The 27,370-nt window shown below is 29.2% G+C and overlaps 1 protein-coding gene and 1 long non-coding RNA gene across 4 annotated transcripts in view; one reads left to right on the top strand and one right to left on the bottom strand.

The window, feature by feature from the left end:
- Positions 1 to 27,151, top strand: part of LOC107451075 (RNA-binding protein 12) — a 33,279-nt gene extending 6,128 nt beyond the window's left edge. For both annotated transcript variants that reach the window (XM_021145766.3, XM_021145768.3), the window contains one exon: positions 21,961 to 27,151. In XM_021145766.3, coding sequence (XP_021001425.2) covers positions 21,963 to 25,412 — 3,450 coding nt within the window. In that variant the 5' untranslated portion in view covers positions 21,961 to 21,962 and the 3' untranslated portion in view covers positions 25,413 to 27,151. The remainder of the gene's footprint in view (positions 1 to 21,960) is intronic.
- On the bottom strand, positions 643 to 18,556 carry LOC122269230 (uncharacterized). 2 transcript variants are annotated; one of them, XR_011637984.1, is made up of 3 exons: positions 18,312 to 18,551; positions 7,560 to 7,677; positions 643 to 813 (listed from the first exon to the last, which is right to left on the bottom strand). It is a non-coding gene; the product is annotated as an uncharacterized lncRNA (long non-coding RNA). The 2 variants fall into 2 exon arrangements; XR_006225061.2 differs by lacking the exon at positions 643 to 813 and having other exon boundaries at positions 5,078 to 7,677; positions 18,312 to 18,556.
- Positions 27,152 to 27,370: the final 219 nt, after the last annotated feature.

Genomic DNA, 27,370 nt, shown 5'->3' with positions numbered 1-27,370 from the left:
GTAGTCTGCGTTTACAGAGATAAAACATGTACATTTAATGAAAGCATGATAAATTTTTGTAAACAGAATCAAGCTGCCTGCACTTAAAAAATGATTGCCAAGATTGTTCACAACCAAGACAATTATCCCTTCCCAACACTTAGGTGTTATTGCTGGTAGGTGTTGGTTGAAGTAAATGTAGTTTACTTCTGCTTTAAAAAATACATATATTGTAGTGTCAGAACTAACAGAAAGATCTGACGTTGAGTTCTGAAAATTTATTTCAAAACTTAAACACAAATACTCAAATTAAAAAAATAATAAAAAACAATTACTTAGAAAGAAAGAAACAGAAAAAAAAACTCATAAATCCTGTTCAACTCTATCCAGTTATCTATATATAGCTCTAGACAATTTTTAATAAAATCTGCTCTGAGCTCTTTTATTAAAATATGCTCCTTACAATACTGTACCTTATCGAACACAAAAATCTCCTGTGGTCAAAGTTTGTTTCACTACATACATTAAAAGTAACTCTGCTAAGACATGCATTTAGCTTAAACATGGTAACAAAAAAAAAGTTATTACAACATAACTTCTGATTAAACCTCACACAATTTTTATGAAGTTCTTTTTCTTTTGCCACTTAAATGTTGCCTCCAAATACAGTGTAAAGCTTGTCAGTAGAATACAATATACAGCGAAACCTCCAGGGAAGACCGCCTCTATGTAGCAACCTCCTCTATTTATGACCACTTTTATTAGGCACAGAATTTTTCCCATGGACTTAGTGAAAACCTCTCCCAGCGACCAGGCAAACATACACACCAAATGCTGAAAATGTCAAAGCAAAATATTTAACAAAACAAATAAGTAGATTAAAATGTATTCCAAATATTTCTATGGGACTCTTAATTAGAGTTGCAGTCAGAGTGCACTAAAGACTGTGCTATGAATAATTTATTTTTACAGTCTGAAGTTAAATCAGAAAAAAAGTTCTTTTGGAAAAAGCTAAGTATCTCAAACAAACCTCATCTTTTAATTTATTTTTATATTATAAAATTAAATGTAAGCTTAAACAAAAGGCAGAATTGCTTATTTATTTAGAATAGTTCTTTCATTCATAATTGGTAAATTTGTGTTTACTCATATTTATTTCAATAGGGATCTTTTTTTTTTATTGACGTTTAATTTTATTCCTCGATGGCATTTCTGCATCAAGAAAATAACATTGACTAAAATTAAAATCGTTTATTAAAAATTATGTACTTTCGTTACCATTTTACTGTGGAACGGGGAGTGATAACTCCTGAGAGGTTTCACTGTAGTTCTTATAGCATAATTATTTGGCATGGATCTAAATTTTTATAGTTAGAAAGAAAAGAAAGCAAGCACAAAAAGGAAATTTTTTTAAAACTTAATTTTATCCACTGGGCAATTCTCTACAAATAGGCTATTTTCAAGTAGTGACAAGAAAAAATGTGCCAGAAATTTCTAATTTTTTTTGTAATAAGATACTGAAAAAGGTATTAGATAAGAAAAACAAAGCAGTCACGCTTAAAATATATGGGATTATAGCAAGGAGTGAGTACAATGATTTTAGTTATAAACATATTTAAAATTATTATTTTAATGAGTATATAAGAATATTAGTCCTGAACTGCATTTTTTCAAACTTTGCTTCATAAAAGTATAAGAATTGATCCCTCACTTAAAAGTAATTTTTTTTTTCACAGAGGAAATAAGAAAATAGCATGGGTGTAAGCTTGTGAAGTTTATACCCTTAAATAAAATTAAAACAACAATAGATATTTATAAACTATCCCATAAAAAGAATTTAGAACAATTTTATCCATAATTCAAATTACGAAAGTGTTTATCTTTCACGTAAGGTGAAAAGAAAATAAACATTTGCTTCTGAAGTTTATTCCCATAAGCAGAATTAAAACAACAATCCAAGTTTCTTAATTATCTCATCAGGGGAAATAGAAACATTTATACATTTTAAGAAAATAAATTAGCCTCCTAAATTTAAATCAGGTAATGAGAGTGTCATCCTAACACTTATCCAATTCCCTTTTGCACACTGAAAAACCTCAAATTTACTGAAATTTGTTTTGCACTTCTATCAGAACTTGTTATGTTTTTGCATTGTTTCTACCCAAATAATAATACCTTCGAAAACATCAAACTTTCTGAATCTCTATAAGTCCGAAAATTATGATTTCTGAGTTTCAGACTTTTTTGCTAAATAAAAAACCCATTTAGAGACCAAAAATTTAATACATAGAAACGGCACCATTTAAATATAGAGATGCAAGTATGGGTATTTAATTGGGGAAGAATTTTTTTTTTGTACGTGATACGAGTTGCAAGTGAGGGAATAAGATTTCATAGGTTTTATTTCAAATAATATTGGGTTGTTCGGTAAGTAATTTCGTTTTTCCCGACGAGGCCTTAATTGTATTTTTAGAACCAACTTCACATTTAAGCCGCACAATCATGAAATAATTTGACAGCTGATATAGCAGGGCATGCTTGTGAAAAAGTTCGATTGATGCTACGCAGTAGTGTTTGGTCGGTGCCCTTTCAAATATGGAAAGCGAAAAAGGCTTGCAAAGTTTCAATGCGGAAATTTTGATGTTAAAGATGCAGCACGTTTGGAAAAGCCAATTGAAGGCCTTAATAAACGATAAAGACCTTGACTGATGTGAACCGGAAATAACAACTGGTGAGATCACTGATAGATTAAATTTTTCTAACTCGACCATTCATAATCATTTGAAACGCTTAAGTTTTATCTTAAAGCTTGACATGGGTTCCTCAAGACTTTAGGGAAAGAAATTTCTGTCGTCGCTTTAATGTCTGGGATTTGCTTCGAAAACTTCAAAAGAATGATCCATTTTTGAAGCGCATCATCACTATGGACAAGAAATGGGTAGTCTACAATGTCTGTTCAGGTCTCTAGAAATGTTTTTAGACTGTAAAACCTTTACTTCAAATGAAGAGGTCAACTATCTCCTGGAACAGTATTTTGCCAGCAAAGAACAAAAATTTAAAGAACGTGGAATCATGCTAATGCATGGCAAAAGGCATTGGACCAGTGTTGACAATATATAATTCAATTATATGTTTATTCACTCTAAGGAAATCAACTTTCATTTCCATAAAAAATTGAAATGAATTTCCGAACAACCCAATACTTTAACCTTATGTATGAGATAATCTAATGAAGACTTTTTCAAACTGTGTGTTGAGCTAATAACTCATTAATTTTCTATTAAAAAAATTGAGTTATCCTTCATTTACATTTTTTCATTCATTTCTACTAAAACTAAAGAATTAAATTCCGAAACAAAACTCAATTCACAAGTTTTTTTTAGTGGTTTTGTTTTGTAACTATTAAATAGTAATAACTGTTTACAGAGACGTAGTCTGCGTTTACACCCCATTTTACTGCCGTTATTTACTGAGCATCAAATTTTTATTTTATTTCGGATTTATTTGAGCTGATTGCTTTAAAACACTACATTCCACTTGAGGAACATTATACTCTGATGAGTACTGTTGATTCTTTGAATAAAAAAAAATTTGAAAATGCATATAATCTGCATTTTAAAAATTGTAGGTTTCCAGGTATGTACATGAGAATAACGTCCATATTTAAGCTATTTTAGAAAACATTGATAATGCTTGTTGGACCACTAAGCTGAATTTTACCGTACATATATTTTAAGCTAATATGGTCTCTTGTGTTACTAACCCTCTTGAATTGCATGGTTTCGGCTCGAAATAGAATACTTTTTATAAGAATAGGTGTTGAAGAATTTTCATTTCATCTTACTCATAGTTGAACAATTTTCGTAAGGTTTCGTAACAATTATGATTGGTTTAAGATCTAAATGACTCATTTTTAAAGTTCCTACAAGAAAACATGTTATAAAAGATATCTATTACCTAGTACAAACTGAATATAATTTGGTTTTTGTCATACCAACTAAGCAAATTTTGAGTTGCAAGAATTGTTGATGTGCTCCTGTATTTTTTTAATCACTTTTTTTGTTTTATTTAAAATTTATCTTAAATTATATTGATTTAGATTTAACTAAATCATTAAAAATGTTTCAAGTAAACCGGTTTAGCTAATAAGATTTTCTATAGACAATTTATGAAACGTCCACTTATGTGGCACTAATATCCTTGCATGCTTAATAAATAAATAAAATAAAAACTAATGCAGTCGAACCTTGTTAACGCGAAATCGACAGGACTATCATAATAATTATTTCAAGTTAACCGAATTTTGTTTTATCCGATCCATCATGGAAACAATTTACATATTATTAATACATGTTATGTATTATATTAATGTATGCAAACAATACTATTATGAACCAAACAAAATAAGCTTAAAAGGTGGCAACTATTTTATTTATTTGCCGATCTGCTATTTCTAACAAAGGAAGAAAATACAAATAGCATTTCTCAAAATGAATTATAAGAATTTTATTTCCATGCTTATTAACTGTGTCGTGTCCAGTTTCCTTTCATGTCAGGCGAATCAGCTTAAAAATTGCATGTTAAACATGTAAAATACACCAACAATTGATTGCTGACTCACGGGACCAGACATTAGTTTAATTTAAATCGATGTTTCACGTTGAGCAGTTTCGCGTTAATGAAGTTCGACTGCATAAGAATACTTAAATATGCTCATACATTACATTAAAATTTCTAATAATTAAATTTTTAATAATACATGTATAAGAGAGAGAGATATTCCTCCCTTATTCTTGCAGGTCAGTATATAAATTAAAAATATGTATGTATCGGCATTAATTACATGAGTAAGAAATATAAGTATTCCCCCCCCCCAAAAAAAAATCTCAATTCTACGATTTTTAACATCTAGGAGCACGAAATATTTAAAGTAATAAGGCTTTTTCAATTAAAACATAGAATGATGAAGAGAAATAAAAATTTCAGGTGAGCTGCAAAAATAAAACATACCTTTTATACATGAGACAGGTAAGCTCAAGTAAAATAGTGCTGAAGATTTAATAAAAGTTAAAATTTAAAAACTTCGCCATAATAGAACTTTCAGTTTAACATGTTTATTAATATAATGTAGCATTATATAAAATAGTATTGATACGTAGAAAAATATCTAAAATACAATTTCAATAAATGTATAATAAAAAAAATGAAGATATTACAACAATTAATGAGTGGTTACAAAGGAAAGATAAAATATAGAACATAAATCAGAATAGCATCTTATTCCCATTTATGCTTTTGGATTCTATCGAGCATAATGTCTGTTTAGCAGGACATACAAAAAGTTAGATCTTATTCAGTTCTTAAACTAATTTTATAAATAACAAGCGGAAGAAATTAAAGTAATAGTATTTAACGAAACAGGATGGCATGCTTTATTTTAAGCATTTTTAGTTTCCTTAGCCTTAAATTTATGCATATTAATTTATCAAGATATTTTTGCATGAATGCAATGCTAGATAAATGTTAAAAATTGCATATTTATGTTAATTTACCGTAATAGATATTCGCCATTATGCTCACAATTGAAAAAAAAATTATAGGAAAGTAAAATATTTTTTTCATTTGGTATTTTGTTATATTCCAACCGGAAGTATTTAAATTGAAATTAAATTAGAGAAAATTTAAAAAAAAACCGTGTTTGATTTGGAGCATTATTTTTAAACGCAAATTATTTTAATTAAATTGTGTAATTTAAAGATTAGAAAAGAAATTTACTTGCAGTAAATTAGTTTATGAATTTTAAAAAAAAATGAATAAAAAAATATGTACATGAACAAATTATGTTTTAAAAAATGTGACAAGAAAAATATTTTTATAATAGGAAAATAAGTATTATGGTACTACTCATAGACTTATATACAGACACTCCTATAACAGTTTTAATTTTTAAAAATGAAAAATTACATTTCTGAAAATTGGAGTAAATGTAAATAACTCCAAACCTTATTTTCAATTTTTTTTATTGTGTTTATTTAAAGCTTACGAAAACTACATTCATAAATGGTGGAAGCTCTTCACTGTACATTCATTACCTGTTAGCTTTAAGTATAAGTATCGGGGATCTGTCTAGGATTATCTGAAAGGTACGTATTTTGTGAAAATGTAGACATAATTTGTGAAAATTAAAAATTATACTAAAATTTTAACACAAAAATATGGATTTATCGTTCTTTACGGGATACAAAAATAAAATTTTAAGAAAAAGTATTTTGTGAAACTACCGTTTTTCCTAAAGTTGAATTTGTAAAGGTATTGCTAAACGGTAGTAAATTTGGCCTGGACAGACCCCTGAGTATGCACTGAAATACATACCCAAATTAGATGAAACAATCTTCAATTAAATTTTGTTTCTAAATTATGCTAGAGGTCTTAGCTTAGTTACATAAGCTCATGTTAATTGCTTGCTTGTGTGCAGCAAAGTATAATTTGATCTTTGAGTGATTGTGATAAAAATAAATAGATCTCAATGCAAGAACGAATACGTACATTGCCAATCACACATCGTTACGATTTCTTAGAACACTATTCAATTGACTAATCTAAAGAATGATAGGTATTTATAGCTTATTCATTCAAATTGCATTTCTAATGCTTCTATACTTAGTTCACTATTCACAAACCAAATAGAAAAACTTATTGCTCTCTCAAAGATGAAAATGCCCAATTAATGTTTTCATTTTATAGTAAAATCAGATTTTGAATCCTTTTTCTTAAAAATTTTTTTTTCCCTACAATTTGTTATTGTATACACTTCTATTTTTTGTTTTTAAAATACACAGTACTTCACGAGCCTTGTTTGCTACTTTTACGTTACTGAAAAACACATTTGCATTAATTACGCATTATCAAAGTATAATCTAGGATTTAGGCAATGTTTAGTTTTGTGCAATCGCATAGCAGTATTCAATTTAATTAAAATGTCACGATAAATATAATAATTTTGGATAAGAATATTCCTCATAAGTATTGAAGGTAACAAACTAAAAAGGCGAAGTTGGAACAATGAAAAAAAAATTGGAAAAAGTGCTAATTCTAAGATAGACTATTAATGCGAAAAGCCTTATCCACCTAGAAATCAAGGTTAATGAATTGGTGACATTACAAAGAGATAATGTTTTCATTTAGCATTACAGAACCAGAAAATTGAATGCTACTGTGAAAAATTAACAAACGTGGTACACAACACTTTCATTCAAAGAGAGAGAGAGAAAAAAAAAAAGGCTTGATAGATACATCCTGGGGAAGAGATTTTAGTTGTTTCTTCCATCATGAAATTGGACAACAATTATACATGTTAACTTTTTATTCTTGCGCCTGGTTGATAAGTTTTTACTTCTAACACCTGATGTTAGGAATAGTTTATACATTTTTATAGTTTATACATCTGTGTAAATTGAATCATTCTTGTGCTTGTGGAAGTCCTAAAATGTACATGTCTTTGGGGCGGGATTTAGGGATCTAAAAATTGAGAAGTAATTTATTTTTAGCATGCTGCCATTAAGAATAAGAGTAAATATTACTAATCATCTAGGGAAGCATTTCCTAACAGGAAATTGGTTGATACATTCAGACAGCAAGTATGTTGATGGTAACGACATTTTCTTCCTTGGAAATATTTCCAGGTAAGAGTGCTGCTACCTATAGAGGGAAAAAAAAATACACTTATTTTTTTGTGTGTATATGAAGTACATACGTAAAGATTTATGAAATAAATCAAAACTTAAGGAGGGATTAAAAAAACAAACATAATTATAGGTTTTTAAATAGTTTGAGGCGTTGATTAAATATTTTATTAAAAAAGTCAAATTTTAAAAAATGGCATTTTTTTTATAAGAAAGGGACGTCTAGGAGTCCAGACTTATAACATTTTTTGTAACTTTTTAAGGGTTTTTATGTCTAAATTTACACGTATAAGAACATATGATTATTAATAGAGATCGAGATGCAATTTTCATCTAAGTCAGAAACACTGAATTGCGACAAAAATAATGAATAAGATAGTGAGAGTTTTGATATCTAAGTACCAATTAGAGGGAAAAAAAAGTAAAAATAGCTTAGATGTAAAAGAAAATATCTTCCCTTGGATTGAATGAGACTATTCGGACAAGTTCCGAAATTATAAGGATTTAATGCAAAAAAAAAAAAGGTTCAATGTACCACCATTTTACTCATCTGGCATAATCATATAACTAAGTGAGTTTGCGTTTCTCGTATATTTTTTTTTATTCTATATTGAATGAAATAAAACTGGAATCTATAATATAAATTTTGAAGTTCGGTTTTAAGAGTTGGGGGGTGTACGCAACTTGCTTGTAAAGAAAAATATTGTTTCCTATGAATTTTTACTCTAGTTGAATGAAACCAAACACTAGTTAAATTGAAATGGGCTTCTTATGTGTAAAAAGTGCTCTTTAACGTACAAGAAGAAAAGAAAAAACTTTTGCTTTTGTCTCAAAATTTGAGACCGTGAAAAATATTACCTTTGAACTGTTCGTTCTATTGATTAAATAGCCTGGAGGAAAAAAAAATGAAAACAATACCTCCTTTATTTAGGTAGAAATGTCAAGCGTGCAGTTATGAAATCGTACTTTTTGAACATTAAACTTCGATAGCATCTAATAAAGTTAGTCCGATCGTCATTTTTTAAATATATTTTTTTCTAAATGCATCAGTAAGTGAGGACATTATTTTGAAAACCACTTCATTTATTAGTTATCTATTAAATTTCTCGAAAGAAAAATTTCAGATAAGAAAAACATGTCATGTCACACCTTCCTCCAATTTTTTTTTTTTTTACTATTTTCGTCAAATAGGTGAAGATTTTTAACACTCACTAAGAAAACGCAAAATATGAACTTCTCTTGTTAAATAGGTCATTCAATATGGTACGGTACTCTATGAAATGGAGAAATAAATTTCAACCTATTCTACCGGAAAGTGTGGCATTTAAAAGGAGATTATTGACCATTAAAAAATTATCTGCACTTGTTGGGCTAACATATTTCAGCAAGAATTTTATTTACGTATAATGAACCTCTAGTATTCTTTTAAATTTAATTTAAACTATGTGTAAATGCGTTCAGCAGAGCACAAACAGCACAGAAATATTTTTTTCAATTGACTGTTTAAAATAGTTACAAAAAGAAAAAAAAGCGTTTTTTTTTTTTCTGAAAATAATTTAATTTATTCATAATGCTTATCCTTATTTATTATGCTAAGAGCAAGAGTCTTTCACTGATTTTAAATTTGTTTTCTGCTGATAATAAATATACAGGGTTGAAGGTACTTTTTTTCATTGGATGTTTTTAAAAAATGCTTAATAGCTTATGGCCATCTGAACTTGACTTGGGGATCATTTACTAATTACGTTTTTCATATAGGCCTCTAGACCAGTCAAGAATCACTAAGCTTCATCACCTCAAAATATCCACCCCTTTTTCATTCATTTAAGTTAAAAATTGAGAATATTAAGTGTAAAATTTTTATAAGCTTTCATTGTACTTAATTTTTGTTTTTGGCTTATTACTTTTAAAAATTTCAGTACTCTTAAGTTGTTTTATGAGATAACCCAATATTATTTAGAAACAAGATTTTAAAAAGTATAAAATGAGGAGCTTTTAATATTTTAAATGCAGTAAAAAATCTTATGTTTAGTTTTGTAAAAAAATTCTAATGACAATATGTCATTCCAAAAAACTTTAATTCATTTCTTTAATGATTTTATTAACAAACAATTGATTTTCAATTGAAAAATTTCAATTATCTCTGATTTGTTAAATATTATGAATGTAGGGACCATGGAAACATTTACTTAGGCAAAAATGTTTAGCTTCAATACTCATTGTATTTACATTTCAAAATTACTTCAATATTTTTTAAATCATTAAAGAAATACTGAACCAAGAAACAAATAATAATAAACATTTTTTTAGGGCCAATCATTAATTTACATTTGTAATATGAATTTATTAGATTGCTTAATTCGTTACATAATTTTATAAATTCGGTATGATCAGTAATACTAATCTTTTGTTAAATATGGTTTTATAAATAACTTTCATTTAATTCTAAAAAATACGCGCGATAGACTTTTTAAATAATATTTAAATTAATTATAATTTTAAATGAATTTTTTTACATAATTAAATAATGTAATTATTAATTTAGAAATAGAAAGAACCGCTTAATATTGAATATCTTTAAAATTGCGCATAAATTGTTTTTATGGTGGCTAATATATAGAAATTATTTTGCATTTTATTAATGTATTTTTGAAGAAATTTTAACAGTAAAAGAAAAATCTATTTTTATTAGTACGCATATCCTAACTACAGGTTTGAAATTTAAATGTCAAAAATTGTCGAAATCTGACAAAAACCTGGGACAAGTTTCCTTATTTAACATTAAATCATGCACAATGCTTGCATTATCTATTACAATTTTTATTATATATCATTTATAAAAATAGCCTAGTTAAATTATTAATTGGTTTTTCTAAAAACATGGTACTCTCAAATATATTTCAAGTAATAACTATGAGTGGTTAATTATCAATCTAAATGTTGATTTTAAATATTTTACGCAACAATTTAGGCTGATTTTTTAGAGTAAGTAAAACTAAAGTGGTCGCCAATAATTGTCTGATCTCGACTTAATAAAAAAGAAATATTATTAATGTTCACAAACAAGATTTTGAGCAAAAATTCGTACAAAGTGTTTTATTGTTAAAAAATGTGTCACTTAGCAAAATTTTCCTCGTTAAAAACATTAAATGTCAGTTTGGGTATTTATTTGTTTGAATTCCTTACGTTTGTGAATCGGACCTTAAATTTAATAAATTATTACTATTTCAGTATATTTCGATTTCTAATAATTTTTAACCTATGCTCGTTTTTTAAAATTCAAACAAATTCCTTTTCTTATATAAACAATACTTTCCAAAAATATTTTTAAAAAGTTATTGTACTAAAAGAGAAAAATGATAAAAGTTTTCGAAAAATTTCAATAAAAAAATATTTTTCTGAGGAAGGGACTAAGAATTTTCAGTACTCCTGCTTGTAGTTATGTACAGGAATATTTCCAATAAATCATGAATATAATATATTCCCTGATAAGTCAACTTATTAGAATTTACGAAAAATATAAATGTTTGTTTGAAGGAGTTAATAGCTTAATCAATTCAAAGGTTTAATTAAGTTACTATCGATATTTAACACAGTTACTAGTATAAATTTCCTAATTACATGTTATGTATTTTGTTATGTTATAATAGCTAAGAAGGTCAAGATCAATCGAAAGAACAGTTTCTAATCTCGGTCTTATTCATACAAAACTGAAAAATGAAGTACAGAGGGCTTAAAAACTATTTTTCGTAATCACTTGCTTCGAGGGAAAAGATGTATAAAAATGAAAGGATATGAAAACTGATTTTACATATAAAAGAATAAAACGATTGTTAAGTGTTTTTTTAATAAGATAATTGTTTTTTTTTTCAATAAGTAAGCAAATTAAGGGACTAGATAAAGATGGAACACTTATTTTACATGTATGTTAATTTAAAAATACTTCATATTTATAATGGATAATAATTATCCTTATGCAAAAATTTTGGGTTTTTGGCAAAATTTTTAAATGTCTACATTTTTTTTTTTTACCTGTTATAAATAAATGGTGATTAAAATAGGATAAAATTGTCAATTGTCTAAAACTTGTTATCCCTGCCTCATTATGATATTTTTTACACTGTTTAAAATATTCTTTGAGTACTTAAAAATGCTTAAAAGGTGCTTATTTGTTGTTGAAAATTTTGGCTATAGTGCTGCTCTGAGGAGAACAAATGATAGCATTTTTCTAATGGAGAAATGAATGTACCGATTAGTTTACTCACGTTGACCTATACAAAGATCAAGACAAAACTATTCACCCCCACACCCCTATTCGAAGCGACTTTTCCTCGTAACCATGGTACCCGCCACGACGCGAGACTGATGTCTGGTGGAGTTCTGAAAGCCGCTATACGCACACTGATATGTTTTGAATTTTTTATAAGGGATGGTAGTGACATAAAAAAAACTGATCTTCAAACAAAAATTATTTCAATTAACTTCTTTCACTGTATTAAAATACCTGTTATAAATAAATTTTGACGAATTAATCTATCGACCTGCACCAAAAGTTGTTATATTTTGCCAGTTTCAATATATCGGTTAAAGATAAATCCAAATGCGGACATAAGTGTTATCATTCCAATGAGGAACCTGCGTGGTATTTTTTGATATAAAACTTCGAACCATTTTATGACGATAGACACCAATTTTAGTTCAGTGGGTTAACTAGTTATTTTGTAATTAATATTTAACATTGCTAGATTAGCCACGCCCCCTAAAACGCAGTTTCTCCTAGACGGCAGCGCATGCGCTCTTGGATATTGTCATCACTCTTTTCAATGCAGGCACTCTAGTTTTCCCATCTTGGCTGATGACGTCAAAATATAGGGAAAATACGACTCCCATCACCTTCTGATACAGTAAAAGCAGCTCGTAGAACATTGATGAAAATAACTCCAAAGCACTTACAACAAGTATAGTTTTATATCACGTTGTAATAGCTTTACATTTAACGCACCATATAAAATTTAATAATAAAAATATGAATGTACCAAAACGCGAAAAATGACAGGATTGGTGCAAAGCCATCAAACGTGATGACCAAAAAGAAGGGGGTTGGGGGAAATTGCGAACTTTTTCTTATTTTATTCTTGAAAAGGATTTTTTTCCTTAAGAGTCTTGTACAGGTTATTCCTTTTTATAAATATTTTTCTTTAATTTAAACTACCTATTCCGATTCGTTCTGGTTTAACTTCGTTAGCTAAAACATACGTTCTTTTGTTTTTTACTTTATTGAAATCGAAATTTTAGAAATAAAAATAATGCATTTTATTTTTGTGTAGTTGGGCGGAGGAAAAATGTAAAAAGAATTAAAATAAAAAATAGGCCTTGAAATCTTTTGCGTCACTTCTAATAACAATTAAATAAAATATTTTAGAAGTAAACAATAAAAATTAAGCCATTTTTTGAGAAAATTTTTAAACTTTTTATTTAAAATCTTATTTCAATTTGCTCAGTCTGCGATCAAACCAGCATGGAATTTTTAAAATAATTCATACTTTAATGTATGTTATTCGAAAAAATAAACCAACATTTAAATAAAATAATAGTAATAATATAATAATAAAAAAATAATAATAATGCTTTTCAAAGGTCATTGAAAAAAAAGTACAAATTAGGAAAGTAGTATAAAACTTTTTTTTTTTCCCGCATTCACTTTTTCTTTTGCATTCAAGGGCACCTACGAAATTTTTCTCAGAAGGGGGAGGAGAATTCAATCGGGGGGAAAAAACAGACCTCAAATTACAAAATCATGTTTCAAAGTTATTTCTGTAATTTTGGAAATTAAAAAATTTTTTTTTTATAATTTATTCATTGTCACTAAAACAGCAAACTTCGAAACAAACTTAGCAATTTTAACAATATTTAAATTTTAAAGAAGGAAAACTAAAAAATCATATTTCATTTCAATTATTCAAGAAAATGTACTTTATTTACATCACACTTTTAAGTTTTCTACGCACACAAGCAATTCGCTATTGTGTGTGTGTGTGTTTTTTTTTTTTGGTAAATTTTGTATGAGCTTTATTTTGTGAAATGCATCTTGCAAAAATATTTTAGCTAATAATGGTATAAAATTTTCAAATGCATATTTCGCGTCCAGTACATTACTTTGAGTAAATTAAATATTGCACACAAGAAAAATTATTACAAATAAATAATTATTTATTTTTTGTAGTTTTTCAGGAAAAACGGTTTTAAAAATAAAAAAATAACTAAAAATAAATAAATAAGGGATTAGGAATTATTTGCATCTCCAGTAAAAAACTTAAAAATCTAGATCTTAAATATTTCCTATCTGGGATGAAACCATTAGGTGAAAAATTCTGAAACAGTTCTTATTTCTTTCAGCACTTTAGAATTGCAAAATTGATATTTTTGATTTAAAAATATAAATTCTCAAACCAAACATCCTTTCTCTCTCTCTGCATTAAACCAAAAAGTTAACTCAATTTTGGCAATAAAACAATATATATGTATAGAATAAAACTCCTTTGTAAGACAACGCATCATATGACAAGTTTAGGTTCGGCCAATTTTGTTTACCATGTACTATATACTGAAGTCAGAAACAATCCCTGCCTCTTTTTGAGTCACGTGAAGATACTTTCGTTTTAAGCTAATTTTGAGTTATGATTTTAAAAATTACAGGTCAATTTTGAACATACTGATTTGATTGTTTGTTTGAGAGTTTTATGTTATAGACCAGGGGTTTCCAACTTACATGAGGCCGGGGGCCGCAATTAAAAACACCAGTCAAATGACGGACATTTAATATTACTGTCAGATTCTTATCAACTTGTACAAAACAAACGTATTAAATTAGAAATTAAATTTAGAAGTAGATTAGTAAGCAACATACACGGTTATTTTTGTATTTGAATAAATATTTTCTTGTATGTAAAACCTGAGAAATAATTTTTTTGCGCCGTTGGTATTTTAAATTTCACAGAAACGAAATTTTTTTTAGCGAAAGAGAAGTATTATCAAGCCCATATAGATTTTTTACGAAAATTGTCATAAAAAAATGACAACTATTATACTTTAGTCCGCGAGCCACAAAAAAAGGCTGCGGATGCGGCCCGAGGGCCGCCAGTTGGAAACCGCTGTATTAGACTATTCAAAATAATGAAGATTACGCAATTACCCTACGCATGCAGGTTCCTCATTGTAACAAAGCATTTATGTTTCGTTGCTAAGGCTAAAAATTTTAACAAAGCTTAAAATAAGTGACAATACATTAAATACGTAAGTTTTGCATTAACTAACGCCGGAAGACACATTAACGAAGAGTTGTTGGAAAAAGAAAAACTGTGTAACATTCATTGAATTGTGAAGTGCTTTCTATCATTGTTGCATCATCATTCGATGGAGGGGGGAATTTATAAGTACCCAGCTCTCTCTCTCTGTATACATAAAGTTAAATGAGTTACTCAGTAGTTGTTGTAAAGGTCAAACATTACAATTATTTCTTTCCTTTCTTAATGTTCAATCTGAGAAAAGTCCATACATTTAAAAACTATTTAAAATGTCGTTGAATTTTATACAAAGAAATAGAAAGAAAAAAAAAGTATAGAAACACAGTGTCGTCTTGAAAAACTAAAAATGTTCAAATTTATTAGTTTATTTTGCGTAATTATAGAGGTAAATAGTTTAAGGCAAGGTTTGTGATTTTTTTATTTATTTAAATCGGATTTTCTTTTATTCAAATACACTGTAATAACTTTGATTTATGATTAAAAAAACTTTATAAATGTTTAATCAAAATTAAATTAATATTGAAACTATATTATAACAATATTTTAGAAGCTCTAACTACCTAAAACAATTTTTTATTATAATACATAGCTTTGAATGCATAGCAACCATTTTGAAACAAATGCATGGTTGAAATTTAAAGACTAGATGAAATAAAGAAGTTAAAGAATACTTTAACTATTAAAACAAAGTTTCAATTAGCAAATCGTAATTTTAGTTTAAAATTGTGATTTTTTTTTTCCTCTTGATTTCAAAAATTACTGGATAAATGTAACAGATTGTGTTCATATTAGTATAGTCATTCATCAATCAATAAATAAATATGTAATCTATATATTTTTATATTAAAATATTCATTTTTAATCCTATATCAAAATAGATAAGTTAAGCTAAAAAAATCTATGTACTCATTGGAATTTTTTTTCACAAAATTTCTTAATAGAAAATCTGATAATGTCTAAGATACTGTAAATATATTATGAGAAAAAAAATACTTATTGATAAAAGAGACAGCACAATTCTGGGTTATTTAATTTAATAATATAGACATTCAGTGATTTGAAATTAATGAACGCAATATTGAGAATGACATAAATACAGTAGTTTGTTGCTAAACTGTTTAAATAGAAACAAAAGTTTTCCAGGTTTCTCAGTTGCTAAGCGATTTGAGCAGTTTAGATTGTACTAAACCCATTGTCGAAAAAACTCACTCAACAGATGCAGAAGAAGCTTGACCTGAAAATAACTGTGAAATCATATCTAATACAGCTTTTTTAACATTCCCAGCAATTTCAGATTTCCACCAATCTATAGGATTTACCTGATTGATAGTACATGCGCATCAGATTGATCAATGAACGGCTGCATGACAAAGTATTTAGACAGATATATTGACAGTAATTGTTATATTAACATCATTGTTCTAAGCACTAAATTATTTTTTTTTTCAGTTAACCTTGTAATATCTTTGCATAAAATTAAATACTTTTAAATGTTTAAAATTAGAAACTGTAAAACTGATTACTTAGGATAAAAAAAAAGAAAAAATGGAATCAGAAAATCAGAATCGATTTATTAGAAAAAAAATGAGATAAATTGAAATAATTAAAGTGTGAAAAAATTCATGTTTTTTATCATATTACATAATACCATTAAAAGTCCATTTAAACATAAATAATAACATTAAAAAAATTTGTTCATAGAATTAAATTAAAAAAATAAATAAATATTCTAGTTATTAAAATAAATGCAAGTTAAAATTTTTGATTTAAAGAATGTTTCGGGTTAAAAATGATTAAAATTAAAACGATTAAAATTAAAAATAATGAAAAAAAAAGCGATTGAAAAACTGCATTGAGATAGGGTGCTTCAAAAACTATTTAATTTTAAATTTCTGAATTTTTTTATTTTTTAAAAAAAAAAAAATTCTTTTTTTTTTCATTTTGTTTAGGTTTCTGCTGCGGGCGGCATATCGAGGGTTGGCGGACCGCAGGTAGTGCACCCCTAGCGTAGGCGAAATCTTTGTTATTTGCTATCAAAGGACTCGCAAGATTCTTTTGGGACTCTCGAGGTGTTGAGTACGTTGATTTCTTTCATGAATGACAAACAATTAATGTAACTTTTTATTGGATAACTACCAAATCTACTGGACTACTGGTAAATCAAAAAATAATGACTAAGTCGATAGAAAATATGCTGCACGCAATACTTTATTTATCATTTTAAATTGAATTAAAATTAGATCAAAATTTCAATTAATTAAATTTTCGATCTCTTAAATAAAAAAAATTTTCCACATATTTCGCCTTAACTCTCTAACTTTGTAAGGAAAAAAATTATTTTGCACATAATAATGAAACTTATTAAAAAATATTTGTTTATAAATGTAAGATCGATCAAAAAATTTTGATTGTAAGGTACGCATATTTTTACATCACTTAAATCAATGCAACTTTAAATGGCGAAGACAATGCGCGAAGGGAATACGACGTATGGAAATTGAAATAAAACTTCCTTACTCAGAAACTAATTGAACATTTTCATTCACATTTTGTAATGAGACATTTTCGGCCCTTAGGTCAAAAAGTTTTTAATGACAAATATAAAATTAAATAATGGTCATAAAAATTTAATTTTTGCATTAAATTATCTTAGTTAGGAACGAGTTTCATAATTAAGAGCAAAGGATTAGCTTAAATATTTCCAAAGATAATCTGAAATAAGCAAAAATTGACACGAAAGTTTTCAAAATTTTAGCCGTTTTTCTGATTTAACCCTATTTTAAAGATTCCAGAATTTTAATGATGATGAATCCATTTAAAAGGCTGTTTAATCAGGTAAAGTGCGTTTAATGAAACATCAAAAAAAATGTTTTTGTTTAATTCAATAACGTTGTAAAAATTTGAATGATATTCAAATTTTTTTTCATCACGTTATGCAATTTTAAATAGAAGCATTCAAAATTTAATCGTAATGGTGAATGAAAAATAAAAGTCGCACTCAAAATTTTTAGTAAAAATGAGTAATATTATTCAGACGTTAGTATTTTTATAAAAAGGTTGGTGTTATTTGATAAATACTGAGACCTGCTAACTTTTAATTATTCCAAAGATTAATAGTTTAAAGGGTGGTGAAGAGATGATTGAAATATAAATATAGTTAAAATTAATTAATTTGCCTGCACTTAAACATGAATAACTCGCATATATATATGTGTGTGTGTTACTGTGAATGACCGAACATACATAAATAGTCTGGAAAAGATCTTACGATGTGTCATATGAACTTCTATAACTTATCTATTTTTTCTTCTTAAAATGGTGGGATTATTAAGAGCAAATATCTTACATGGTAATTGTTGCCTGGTTTGTTAGGAATTGTTTTCCATCTACCTTAAACAGGCTGTAAGTCGAGTCATACTAGAGGCAGGTTGCTATACTTTTGCATTAGCATGCGTGCATCACCTCTCTGCGTATCTCAATGTATAAGTATATGAATACGTCATCGCTTGCCTATTTATATTTGCACTCAAAATAGAGCATCATAAAGACGGGGAAGTTCTAAGTTTCTGGAGGTTTTTTTTTCTAAATAGATTCACCTCTTTAGTGAAAATTATTGAAGTTGTGTGTGTTTTTTTTTTTTTTTTACATTGTATACTTAGTTATAAATTATTTAATAAAAAAAACTCATTTGGGTAAACATCTCATTATTTTTATTTTATGCAATAAGCATGCTACAGTATTTTACGAATAAGATAATTAAAGTGAAGACATGCCTGATTTTACAATCCCACTCGACATGCAAATAAAAGTGTAATTGACCGAGCTGTTTTATTTATCCACCCCCTTATAACTTTTTTTTCTTACGCAATGCAACTAGTAAAAGTCGCAATATGTTTAAGGCCGAGCGCGCATGTATTAGAAAACATTTAATACGGGTTAGTTCTATCAAAAAGTCCTCCACGTAGGCAAATTTCTCCCAATGCTTAATCCAGTGTTTTCTGGATTGTTTTCAAAATTACAAGGCTACGGAGTTGAATATTGTTAGTCATAAACACAAAATTGGGTCGGCAACGACGGTTATAAAATAAAATTAGTTTTCATGAGTCGCGGTGGCTGGTGGGTACGAATTTTGCTCCTGACTCGCAACGGTCACACTGTTACTTGAAATATCCTCATTGGTTTAGACAGATCATGCATAAGAATCCTCTTGCCGTCGGGCTAATCGTGAAAAGTTTACATGGTTTTCCTCTCCATGCAACTTAAATACGGCCATCAAAAAGTCCTCCGCGAAGGCTAGTTTGTCCCAATGCTTGATCCAGTAGTTCCCTTGTCTTCTGGGTTTCATTTCTTTTAAAATTACAAAACCGCGGAGTTTATCACTGGTAATCAGAAACTCATAATTGGGTCTGAAATTAAACACCGGTTATAAAATAAAATAAAATAAGTTTTCATATCCCGCTTGCACCGACCTCAGTGTAAACGTAAAATACCCTTAATGGTAGACATATAATGGGTTAGAATCCCCTGAACTAACCGTGTCCTTTCCTTTCGTGGTTTTTCTTTCCTTGTAACGTAAATGCGTATTAGTTGCATTAAGAAGTCCTCTTGGAAGGTTAGTTTGTTCCAATGCTTGATCAAAGAGTTCCCCTGTCTTCTAGGTTCAATTTAAAATTACAAGGCTACGGAGCAGAGCATTGTTATAAACTCAGGGTTGTGTAGGGTGTTCAACGGTGGTTATATAATGAAACTAATTTTCATGGAATATAACATTACACCAAATCCGTGATTAAAATTCTTTTGGCGCTCTGCCTAATTATAAAGCGTTAAATGTTCGCATATTTTAACTTATAATTTGCGAACTTTTAAAGCAAGAGCAAATGTAAAATAATTTGTTTTCATATAAAAGCTACGTTGTAGAGTTATTAACGTAAAATTTAAAAATTTTACTTAATTTAAAAACATACAAAAATAAATAAAAAACGAATGTTTTGAATGACTTTTGATCTAATGATCAAATTTTACAAAAAGGTACTTTCTCTGAATAAATATACCTTTGATTTAAATTTTTAACAATCAAAATATGGTTCTAATGGAAAAAATAATATTGAAAGTACGTTTTTGTGTCTGATTTCGTAACTTAAAATATCGTTTGCATTAATTAATTAGCATATTTGAGGTCACTCCGCCCCTAAAACATTGAGTCCTAATAGTTCAAAAGTTATTCAGGATGTTTCTTTTTTAAATATATTTTTTATTTATTTATTTCGCACTATACATGCATATTATTATTTTTTTTTAATGTTAAAACAAAAGCTAGTTAGAAGATTTTAGAATTCGCTTTATATTTTCCTTAATTGATTACTTTTTTTTCTACTAAAAAATTTGATGGTTCAAATTTTTTTAATTGTATTTATGTAGATTAATATTTATCTAAATAAAAAAATTTTTTTTACTGAGTGTCAATTTAACCAAATTATCAAAATTATTCCTTTAAATTTCTTAAAATAAAATTGCTAAGTAAATATTACAAAGTTTAACAGACTTAGTCAAGTTTCTAAAGAAATTTAGAACATATTAATAGTATTATTTAAAAGAAAAAAAAACACATTTTCATTTATTTTACTGATAATTGATATTTCAGCAGTAAGATATGTAGATTACAAATATTGGACGTTTTTTTTTATATATCTAACCTTTTCATATTGCAATTTTTTCAAAATCAGATAAAAAAAATTTCTTCTTACTGTTAAGCTTGTCTTGAAATTCATGTATAATTTTAGACATTTTTGTGTTACGCTTTTGTCACCTGATTTCTACTAAAAACTTAACAATTCTTAAAATTGCCATGTTGAACTGAGCGACCATTCACAAATTGTACGTAGGTGATTTAGGTATATATTCTACCACTAAATATATGGTTGCTGAAATTTTAGGACTTTCGAATAATATTAGAAATAGAAATAAAAGAATTTTTTTTTTCTCTTACCATAAAAAATTAAGAAGGGTGAATTGGGTTCATATGCTTACTTATTATTTTTAGAAGATGAAATGAAATCTTGCAAGGAAGAACTAAGGAGATTAATTGTTATAAAAATGTGAATTAATTTCTTAGTATTATTTACTTAAAATGATTATAATTTAATTATTATTTCAGCAATTTTCGAATTTCTTTAAAAAAAAACATTGGTTAATTAAGGAGTTATTCACAAATTGATTTTATTTAATAAATGTCTAGTTGCATTCATTCAAAGTAAAGTTAGAGAAACAATTTAATTAAAAATATTAAATCAAATTGCAATTTTCAAGAGAATATTAAGTCTTCAGATCAGCTCTTAGCAAGAAATAATTGCAATTAAGATTTCAATAAGTTATAACGTTTTGTAACTAACAGTAGAATCTCTTAGTGAATGTGAAAGGAAGTTACTGAATATGTTTATCAAAAAATAAATTTTTAAAATTTATATTTAATTTGATAGAATAACTCTTCTTAATTTTATTTCACTTTGTAATTTCGAAAATATCGTGATGTATTTTAACAAACTTAATAACTGAAGTTTTGCTACAGCAATAAGTTCAGCTTTTTTCGTTTTCACTCCTAATCTGCTGTGGCATGTCTAACTTTTTATCTGATTCACTGGATGCAAAAAATGCTTGTCTTTTATGCGAGCTTGAGTATAGATAATTTCTTTAGAGAATGATTATTCATTACATAACTATTTAAATATGGATAACTTTCTAAACTAATCTATATAATTACGATTTTTGTAAATTTTGAAAACAATCAATTTAGAGAGAAAATTTCAAAATGGTGTTTTTAAAATACGAATTTTTTGCTAACTTTTGAAGATTATATAAATAAATTTCATAAAAAAAAAAACAAGTTTTAAAATTTATTGTTTTAAGTTTTTTTCCTTGTATTTTTTATTCTAATTTTGTTTTAATAAATATATTTTTATTACAATTTTGTTCATGTTAGTTGTTTTTTCTCTTTGCAGACATGTCTATTATCATTCGATTGCAAAACTTGCCATGGGCAGCAGATTCATCGGATATTCGTCGATATTTTGCTGGTCTCTCGATCCCTGAGGGCGGTGTCCATATTGTAGGTGGTGAAATGGGTGATGCCTTTATAGCTTTCAGCACTGATGAGGATGCCAGGTTAGCCATGGCAAAAGATGGTGGTAAAATACATGAAATGCAGATTAAACTGCTTCTTAGTAGTAGGCAGGAAATGGCGAGGGTGATTGAGCGAGCACGACAGCAAAATTTGGCTTTACAGTCAGCACAAATTGTCCCTCCTATGCAACCTCCGCCGTTTCCTAATATTCAGCAATTCCAGCAACCTATACGAGCACCCCCACCTATTGAAAGTGATCGACGTCCCATCGAAAGCGATCGTCGCCCTGTTGAAAGTGATCGACGCCGTGGTCGAAGTCCCACACCTCCTCGACGGCGCAGCCGGGAAAGAATTGATTCGAGAGATCGACGTAGGAGTCCTGATAACAGGCGGTCCTTTTCTTCAAAGAGAGATAGGAGTCGAAGTCCACCTCGTTCTAGTCGTGGAAGCAGCCGTGATAGAGATTCTAGAGATAGAAGGAGTGATCGGAATAGTAGAGATGACCGACGGTATTCAAAAGAAGACTCTAATAGATACAGTGATAACCGTTATTCAGAAAGAAACAGATTTCCTGATGAAGATCATAATAGCAGTCGATCACATGCATTTCCAGATACAAGTCAAGAAAGTAACAATCAAGCTTATCATAACTATACAGATCAAAAAAGTGCTAACAACTACTCTTTTAATAACTCTCTAAATCCATCGGCCTCTAAAGATTATTCTGTGGCACCTAACAATGCTTATTACAATAATTCTGTAACTGCTGCTTCATCAAAAGATTATCCTGTTACGGCTCTTCCTTCTAGTAATAATTTTCCTTACACAGATCCAAATAATCCTTCAATGTCCAAAGCTTATCAAACACCCTATTACAATCCACCTGCTAATAACTTGTCAATTAATTCAGTGGATCGAAGTTTTGGTTTAGATAAAGTGAACATTGCTGCTGTGCTAAACCAAACAAGTTCTGCATCACCTAATTCTTATATGCAGAAGACTTTTGATACTGGGGCGTATCAGCAACCTTTTGCACCAGAAAAAGTTCAAATACCACCAGCGACCTTAAATCAATCTGCTGAGAGAAAAAGAAAGTCTCGTTTTGAACCTGCACCTGATGCGACACTGCCTCTGAAACCACCTTCTTTTCCTTTGCCAGAAGTTTTTCAGAAACTTGGTGTTAAGCTGGAGCCTCAAATATTGCCAAAAACCAACGAAGAGCAAAATTTATCTACGGGTTATCAGCATGTTTCCAATATGTCTAGAGTTGACTGGCCTCAACAAAGCGCCCCAATGAATAATAAAAATTGGAATAGTTTATCAAACACACTTCAGAATTTGCAAAATGTTTCTGATCCTAAGACTAATAATCTGGGTTCAGTAGCAATTCCTATGGACCTTGATCCTCCTGAAGAACCATCTATAATTTATAGTCACAATATAAATGAACCAGTTGCATCGAATAATCTACTTCCTGAACAAAGGAATATGCCTTCAAGGAATAGTGAGGGTCCTCCACCTCGCTCTACTGCAGACAGAAAACAATGGCATGGTCCAAGAACTCAAACCATGGAGCTTCACAGAGTGCCATTTGATACACGAATAGAAGACGTATTACACTTATTTCGTAACATACCTCTGAATCCATCCAATATCTGCATTCAGGGAAATAATCAGAGAGTTGAAAGAGTATTCGTTAAATTTTCGAGCACCAGAGATTTCAATGAAGCTATGAATTCTCAACCTGTTTTCATAAGGAATTCTCAAATTGAACTAATACCCTGTCCAGTATCAGCGTTTGAATCGGCTGTTGTAGCGGTTCAGTCTATGAAACATCGCCCAAAGGGAACACCTCGAGAGGAAGATATGATATTGCAATTGAAAGGTCTTCCTTTTCAGTGTACAGAGCAGGATGTCGTGAGATTTTTTGCTGATCTTCGTATCCTCGATATGTTTTTAGAAAGACAAGCTGATGGTAGGTGCTCTGGCACAGGTTTTGTGAAGTTTGCAAGCATGGCAGATTTCAAACAGGGTCTTGTATTGAATGGCAAGACTATTGGCCATAGATACATAACAATTAAAATTTCTAACAAAGATATGTTAGAATTTGCTCGAGGTGAAAGTGTTTCTTCTAGAGGACCTGATACAAAGGAGTCACCATCAAGAGAACCTAGGCAAAGAGAACCTCCACATAGAGATCATCCTTTAAGAGAACCTATGCAAAGACAGCCTTCGCCAAGAGAACCTCCTCTGAGACAACCTATGCAAAGAGAACCACCTTCATCAAAAGAACCTATGCCCAGAGAGCCTCTATTAAAAGAACCTATACAAAGGGAACCTTCACTAAAAGAACCTTTAATGAGGGAACCTCCAATGAGAGGGCAGCCTATGAGAGAACCTTCAATGAAAGAGCCACCTAACAGGGAACCTCCACATGAATCTCTACATAGAGAACCTCGAATGTCTCCTAATAAATTTGGTGGTCGTCGTCCAGATTTCGATGATTCGTTACAAAATCACGATGTATCTGAACCACCACTGTCAAAACCTGTTCGTGGTAGTTTCTGCATTGGTTTAAGAGGGTTGCCTAAAAGTGTCAATAGCAACATTCTTGGCAAATTCTTTAGGGACATGGATATCACTGCTTTAGGTATCCATATTATTGTTGATAATAACATTCCAACAGGTCAAGCTTTTGTTGAAGTTTCAACTCAACGTGAAGTAGACATTGCTGTAAGCAAAAATGGCAAGTTTTTGCATAATTGCCGTATTAACATGTACTCTCTTTCTATTCAAGAACTTGATGAAATATTAACAATGGGTACGTTACCACCTGAACCATTATTAGGAAAGCCTGCTGATGATAATCGACCTCCTAGACGACCTCTACTAGCTCAAGCACCAATATTAGATAATAATTTCATGGATGGTCCTCCTATGGAACGTGTCAGGGCTCCTGGCCCAATGCGAGGAGGAAGACCCATGCGACCTATGGGAGACAGGCACATTAGACCTCCTATGGGGAGGATGAGAGGGCCCAGGCCTGAAAGTGGTAGAAATCCTGATATGGGTCCAACTGGTTTTGGAGCTCCTGGCTGTGTTGTGGCTGTAAATAATTTGCACTTCAATGCTGGGTTAGAGGAGTTGCTGAAATTTTTCGGTGGCTTTCGAATTACAAAAGATAACATTATGCGCCGGTACAATGAACATCAGCAGCCTACTGGTGAAGCTAGAGTATGCTTTGAAAATCCTAAAGAAGCACTAAGAGCTGTTAGAGAACTAGATACAAAGCCAATTATGGGACGCTCACTTCATCTTGCAGTATTGTGAGATAAGACTTTTTCCTCATTTTAAAATTAACTGAAAGCACGATCTGACACCACCAAAAACTCTGTAAAGCCTAAGTACAGTAAAACTCTATTTCAATATTTTTTTTATAAAAATATAATTAGCTCTCCAAAATGTGGGTAATTACTAGTATACCAACTAGAATTGCTGTAGAATAATTCATCACTCATTTATTGCCTATTTTTTGTTTTAAAACAAAAGTAAAAAATTGAAATCTAGTTCGACATTTCCATATGGGTACTTGTTTGTGTCAATTGAATTTACCGAATGCCTCAGGCCTCGCAATAAATTTAGAGAATAATATATAGTGGGGGAAGATTTCCGCAAGGGTACTTGCATTTGAATGGTTCCCAAATTTTGACTATAAATGATGAACTGCGGTACCAGAGGAAAAAAAAAATCGTAGAATCAGGTAAATTTCAAGGATAGAATAAGGCAAGTTGCTTTATACTTTTTTTAATTTCAAATACTGGAACTAAGTAGTTTCTCTCGTTGATTTCAGTTGATGCAAACGGTTACCAATATTGCTACTGTTGCTTGCCCGAGTTAGCTACAAGTTTTACCTCTTTTTTTGTTCCTTGTGTACCATTGTCCAGTTGTTGGCAATTATTTTTGTGCTTTAACTAAAGTGGAAACCTCCCGAAATCTATGAAAAACTTCTACCAATTCATAGAATTATTCGCAAAAAAAACAAAACAAGAATTGCTTTTTTTAAAAAGCTATTCTATAAACAAAATAAGAGTAAACGAGACACTATTTGGATAACAAATCATTCTAATGCAACAGTTAGGTGGGCAAAATTTGAAAGCTCATTATATATATTTTAAATATAAAAAAAATTGTGTGTTTTTTTTATGCATTAGTGCTGTACAGAAGTGCTGGGCAATATATTGGAATTTCATTAATGTGATATGTTTTCAGGAAACATCAATATTTTCCCAGGTTTAATGAATTATTTTTATATTTTAATATCATTTTTATCAACACTAACAATAATATTGTACTAAATTACTGTTTTCAATAATAGTCGGGATATTATCATAATCCCTATTTTACACTGTTGTATTTGATGTTCTTTCTGAAAATAATTATCACAGTATTATAGTTATTGATAAATATTGTACCTTTAATACTTATAAGATATAAAATATTATTCACACACTTAAAAAATATCAATATTTTACAAATTGTTGCCCCGCACTAGTGTAAAATCCCAAATGGTGAAATAATTCATTTAAATACTGTTACATATTTAATTACATATTAATTTTATGAGGTATTTTCAACCTATTTTTGTAAAAACAAATAATTCAGGTATGAAAGTTTTTGAAGTTAGTATAATTTTGAAAAGACAACGTATGTGGTGAACATACTTTTATTTCTAAACATTTAACTAGTATTTCTAGAAGTTATTTATGATTTTTTAAAGTTCGGATTTTGTCCTACAAATAATTCAATTGAAATTATTTGTAGACTATGACATTATCAGACTTGCGTTAAAATTATATGTTTATGTTTGGTGATCATTAAAATTTAAAAAGATATTCTTCGATATCTTCAAACATTTCATAGATGTTGTAATAATTTTTCTCCAATTCTTTTGGAAAAAATTTACTTTGTTTATATGTTATTATACAAATTCTGTGTAGTTTTCTTATTTGTTACTGAACTGATAGTCTTTGATATTGTAAATAATGTAAATAATAAATAAGGAAAAAATAGATCTGTCTCTTTATTTAGCCTCATAACTTACACTTGCAAATTTAAGATGCTTAAATTTTTTTTTTGGAGTGGGATCCATTTTGAATGATAACAAGAAATATAAGTCTTTACTTTTTAAACTTGTTCAGTATGAGCAGAATTCTAATTATGTTTTTCAGTATGCTTGTCTATAGAAAAACTTCAAAAATTAAGGTGAAAAAAGTTTATGCGTTTCGCGC

The sequence above is a fragment of the Parasteatoda tepidariorum genome, chromosome 10, assembly GCF_043381705.1.
Source record: "Parasteatoda tepidariorum isolate YZ-2023 chromosome 10, CAS_Ptep_4.0, whole genome shotgun sequence".
NCBI classification, from domain to species: Eukaryota; Metazoa; Arthropoda; class Arachnida; order Araneae; family Theridiidae; genus Parasteatoda; species Parasteatoda tepidariorum.
Note: the sequence above shows the minus strand (reverse complement) of the source record. Positions and strands in the feature narration are given on the sequence as shown.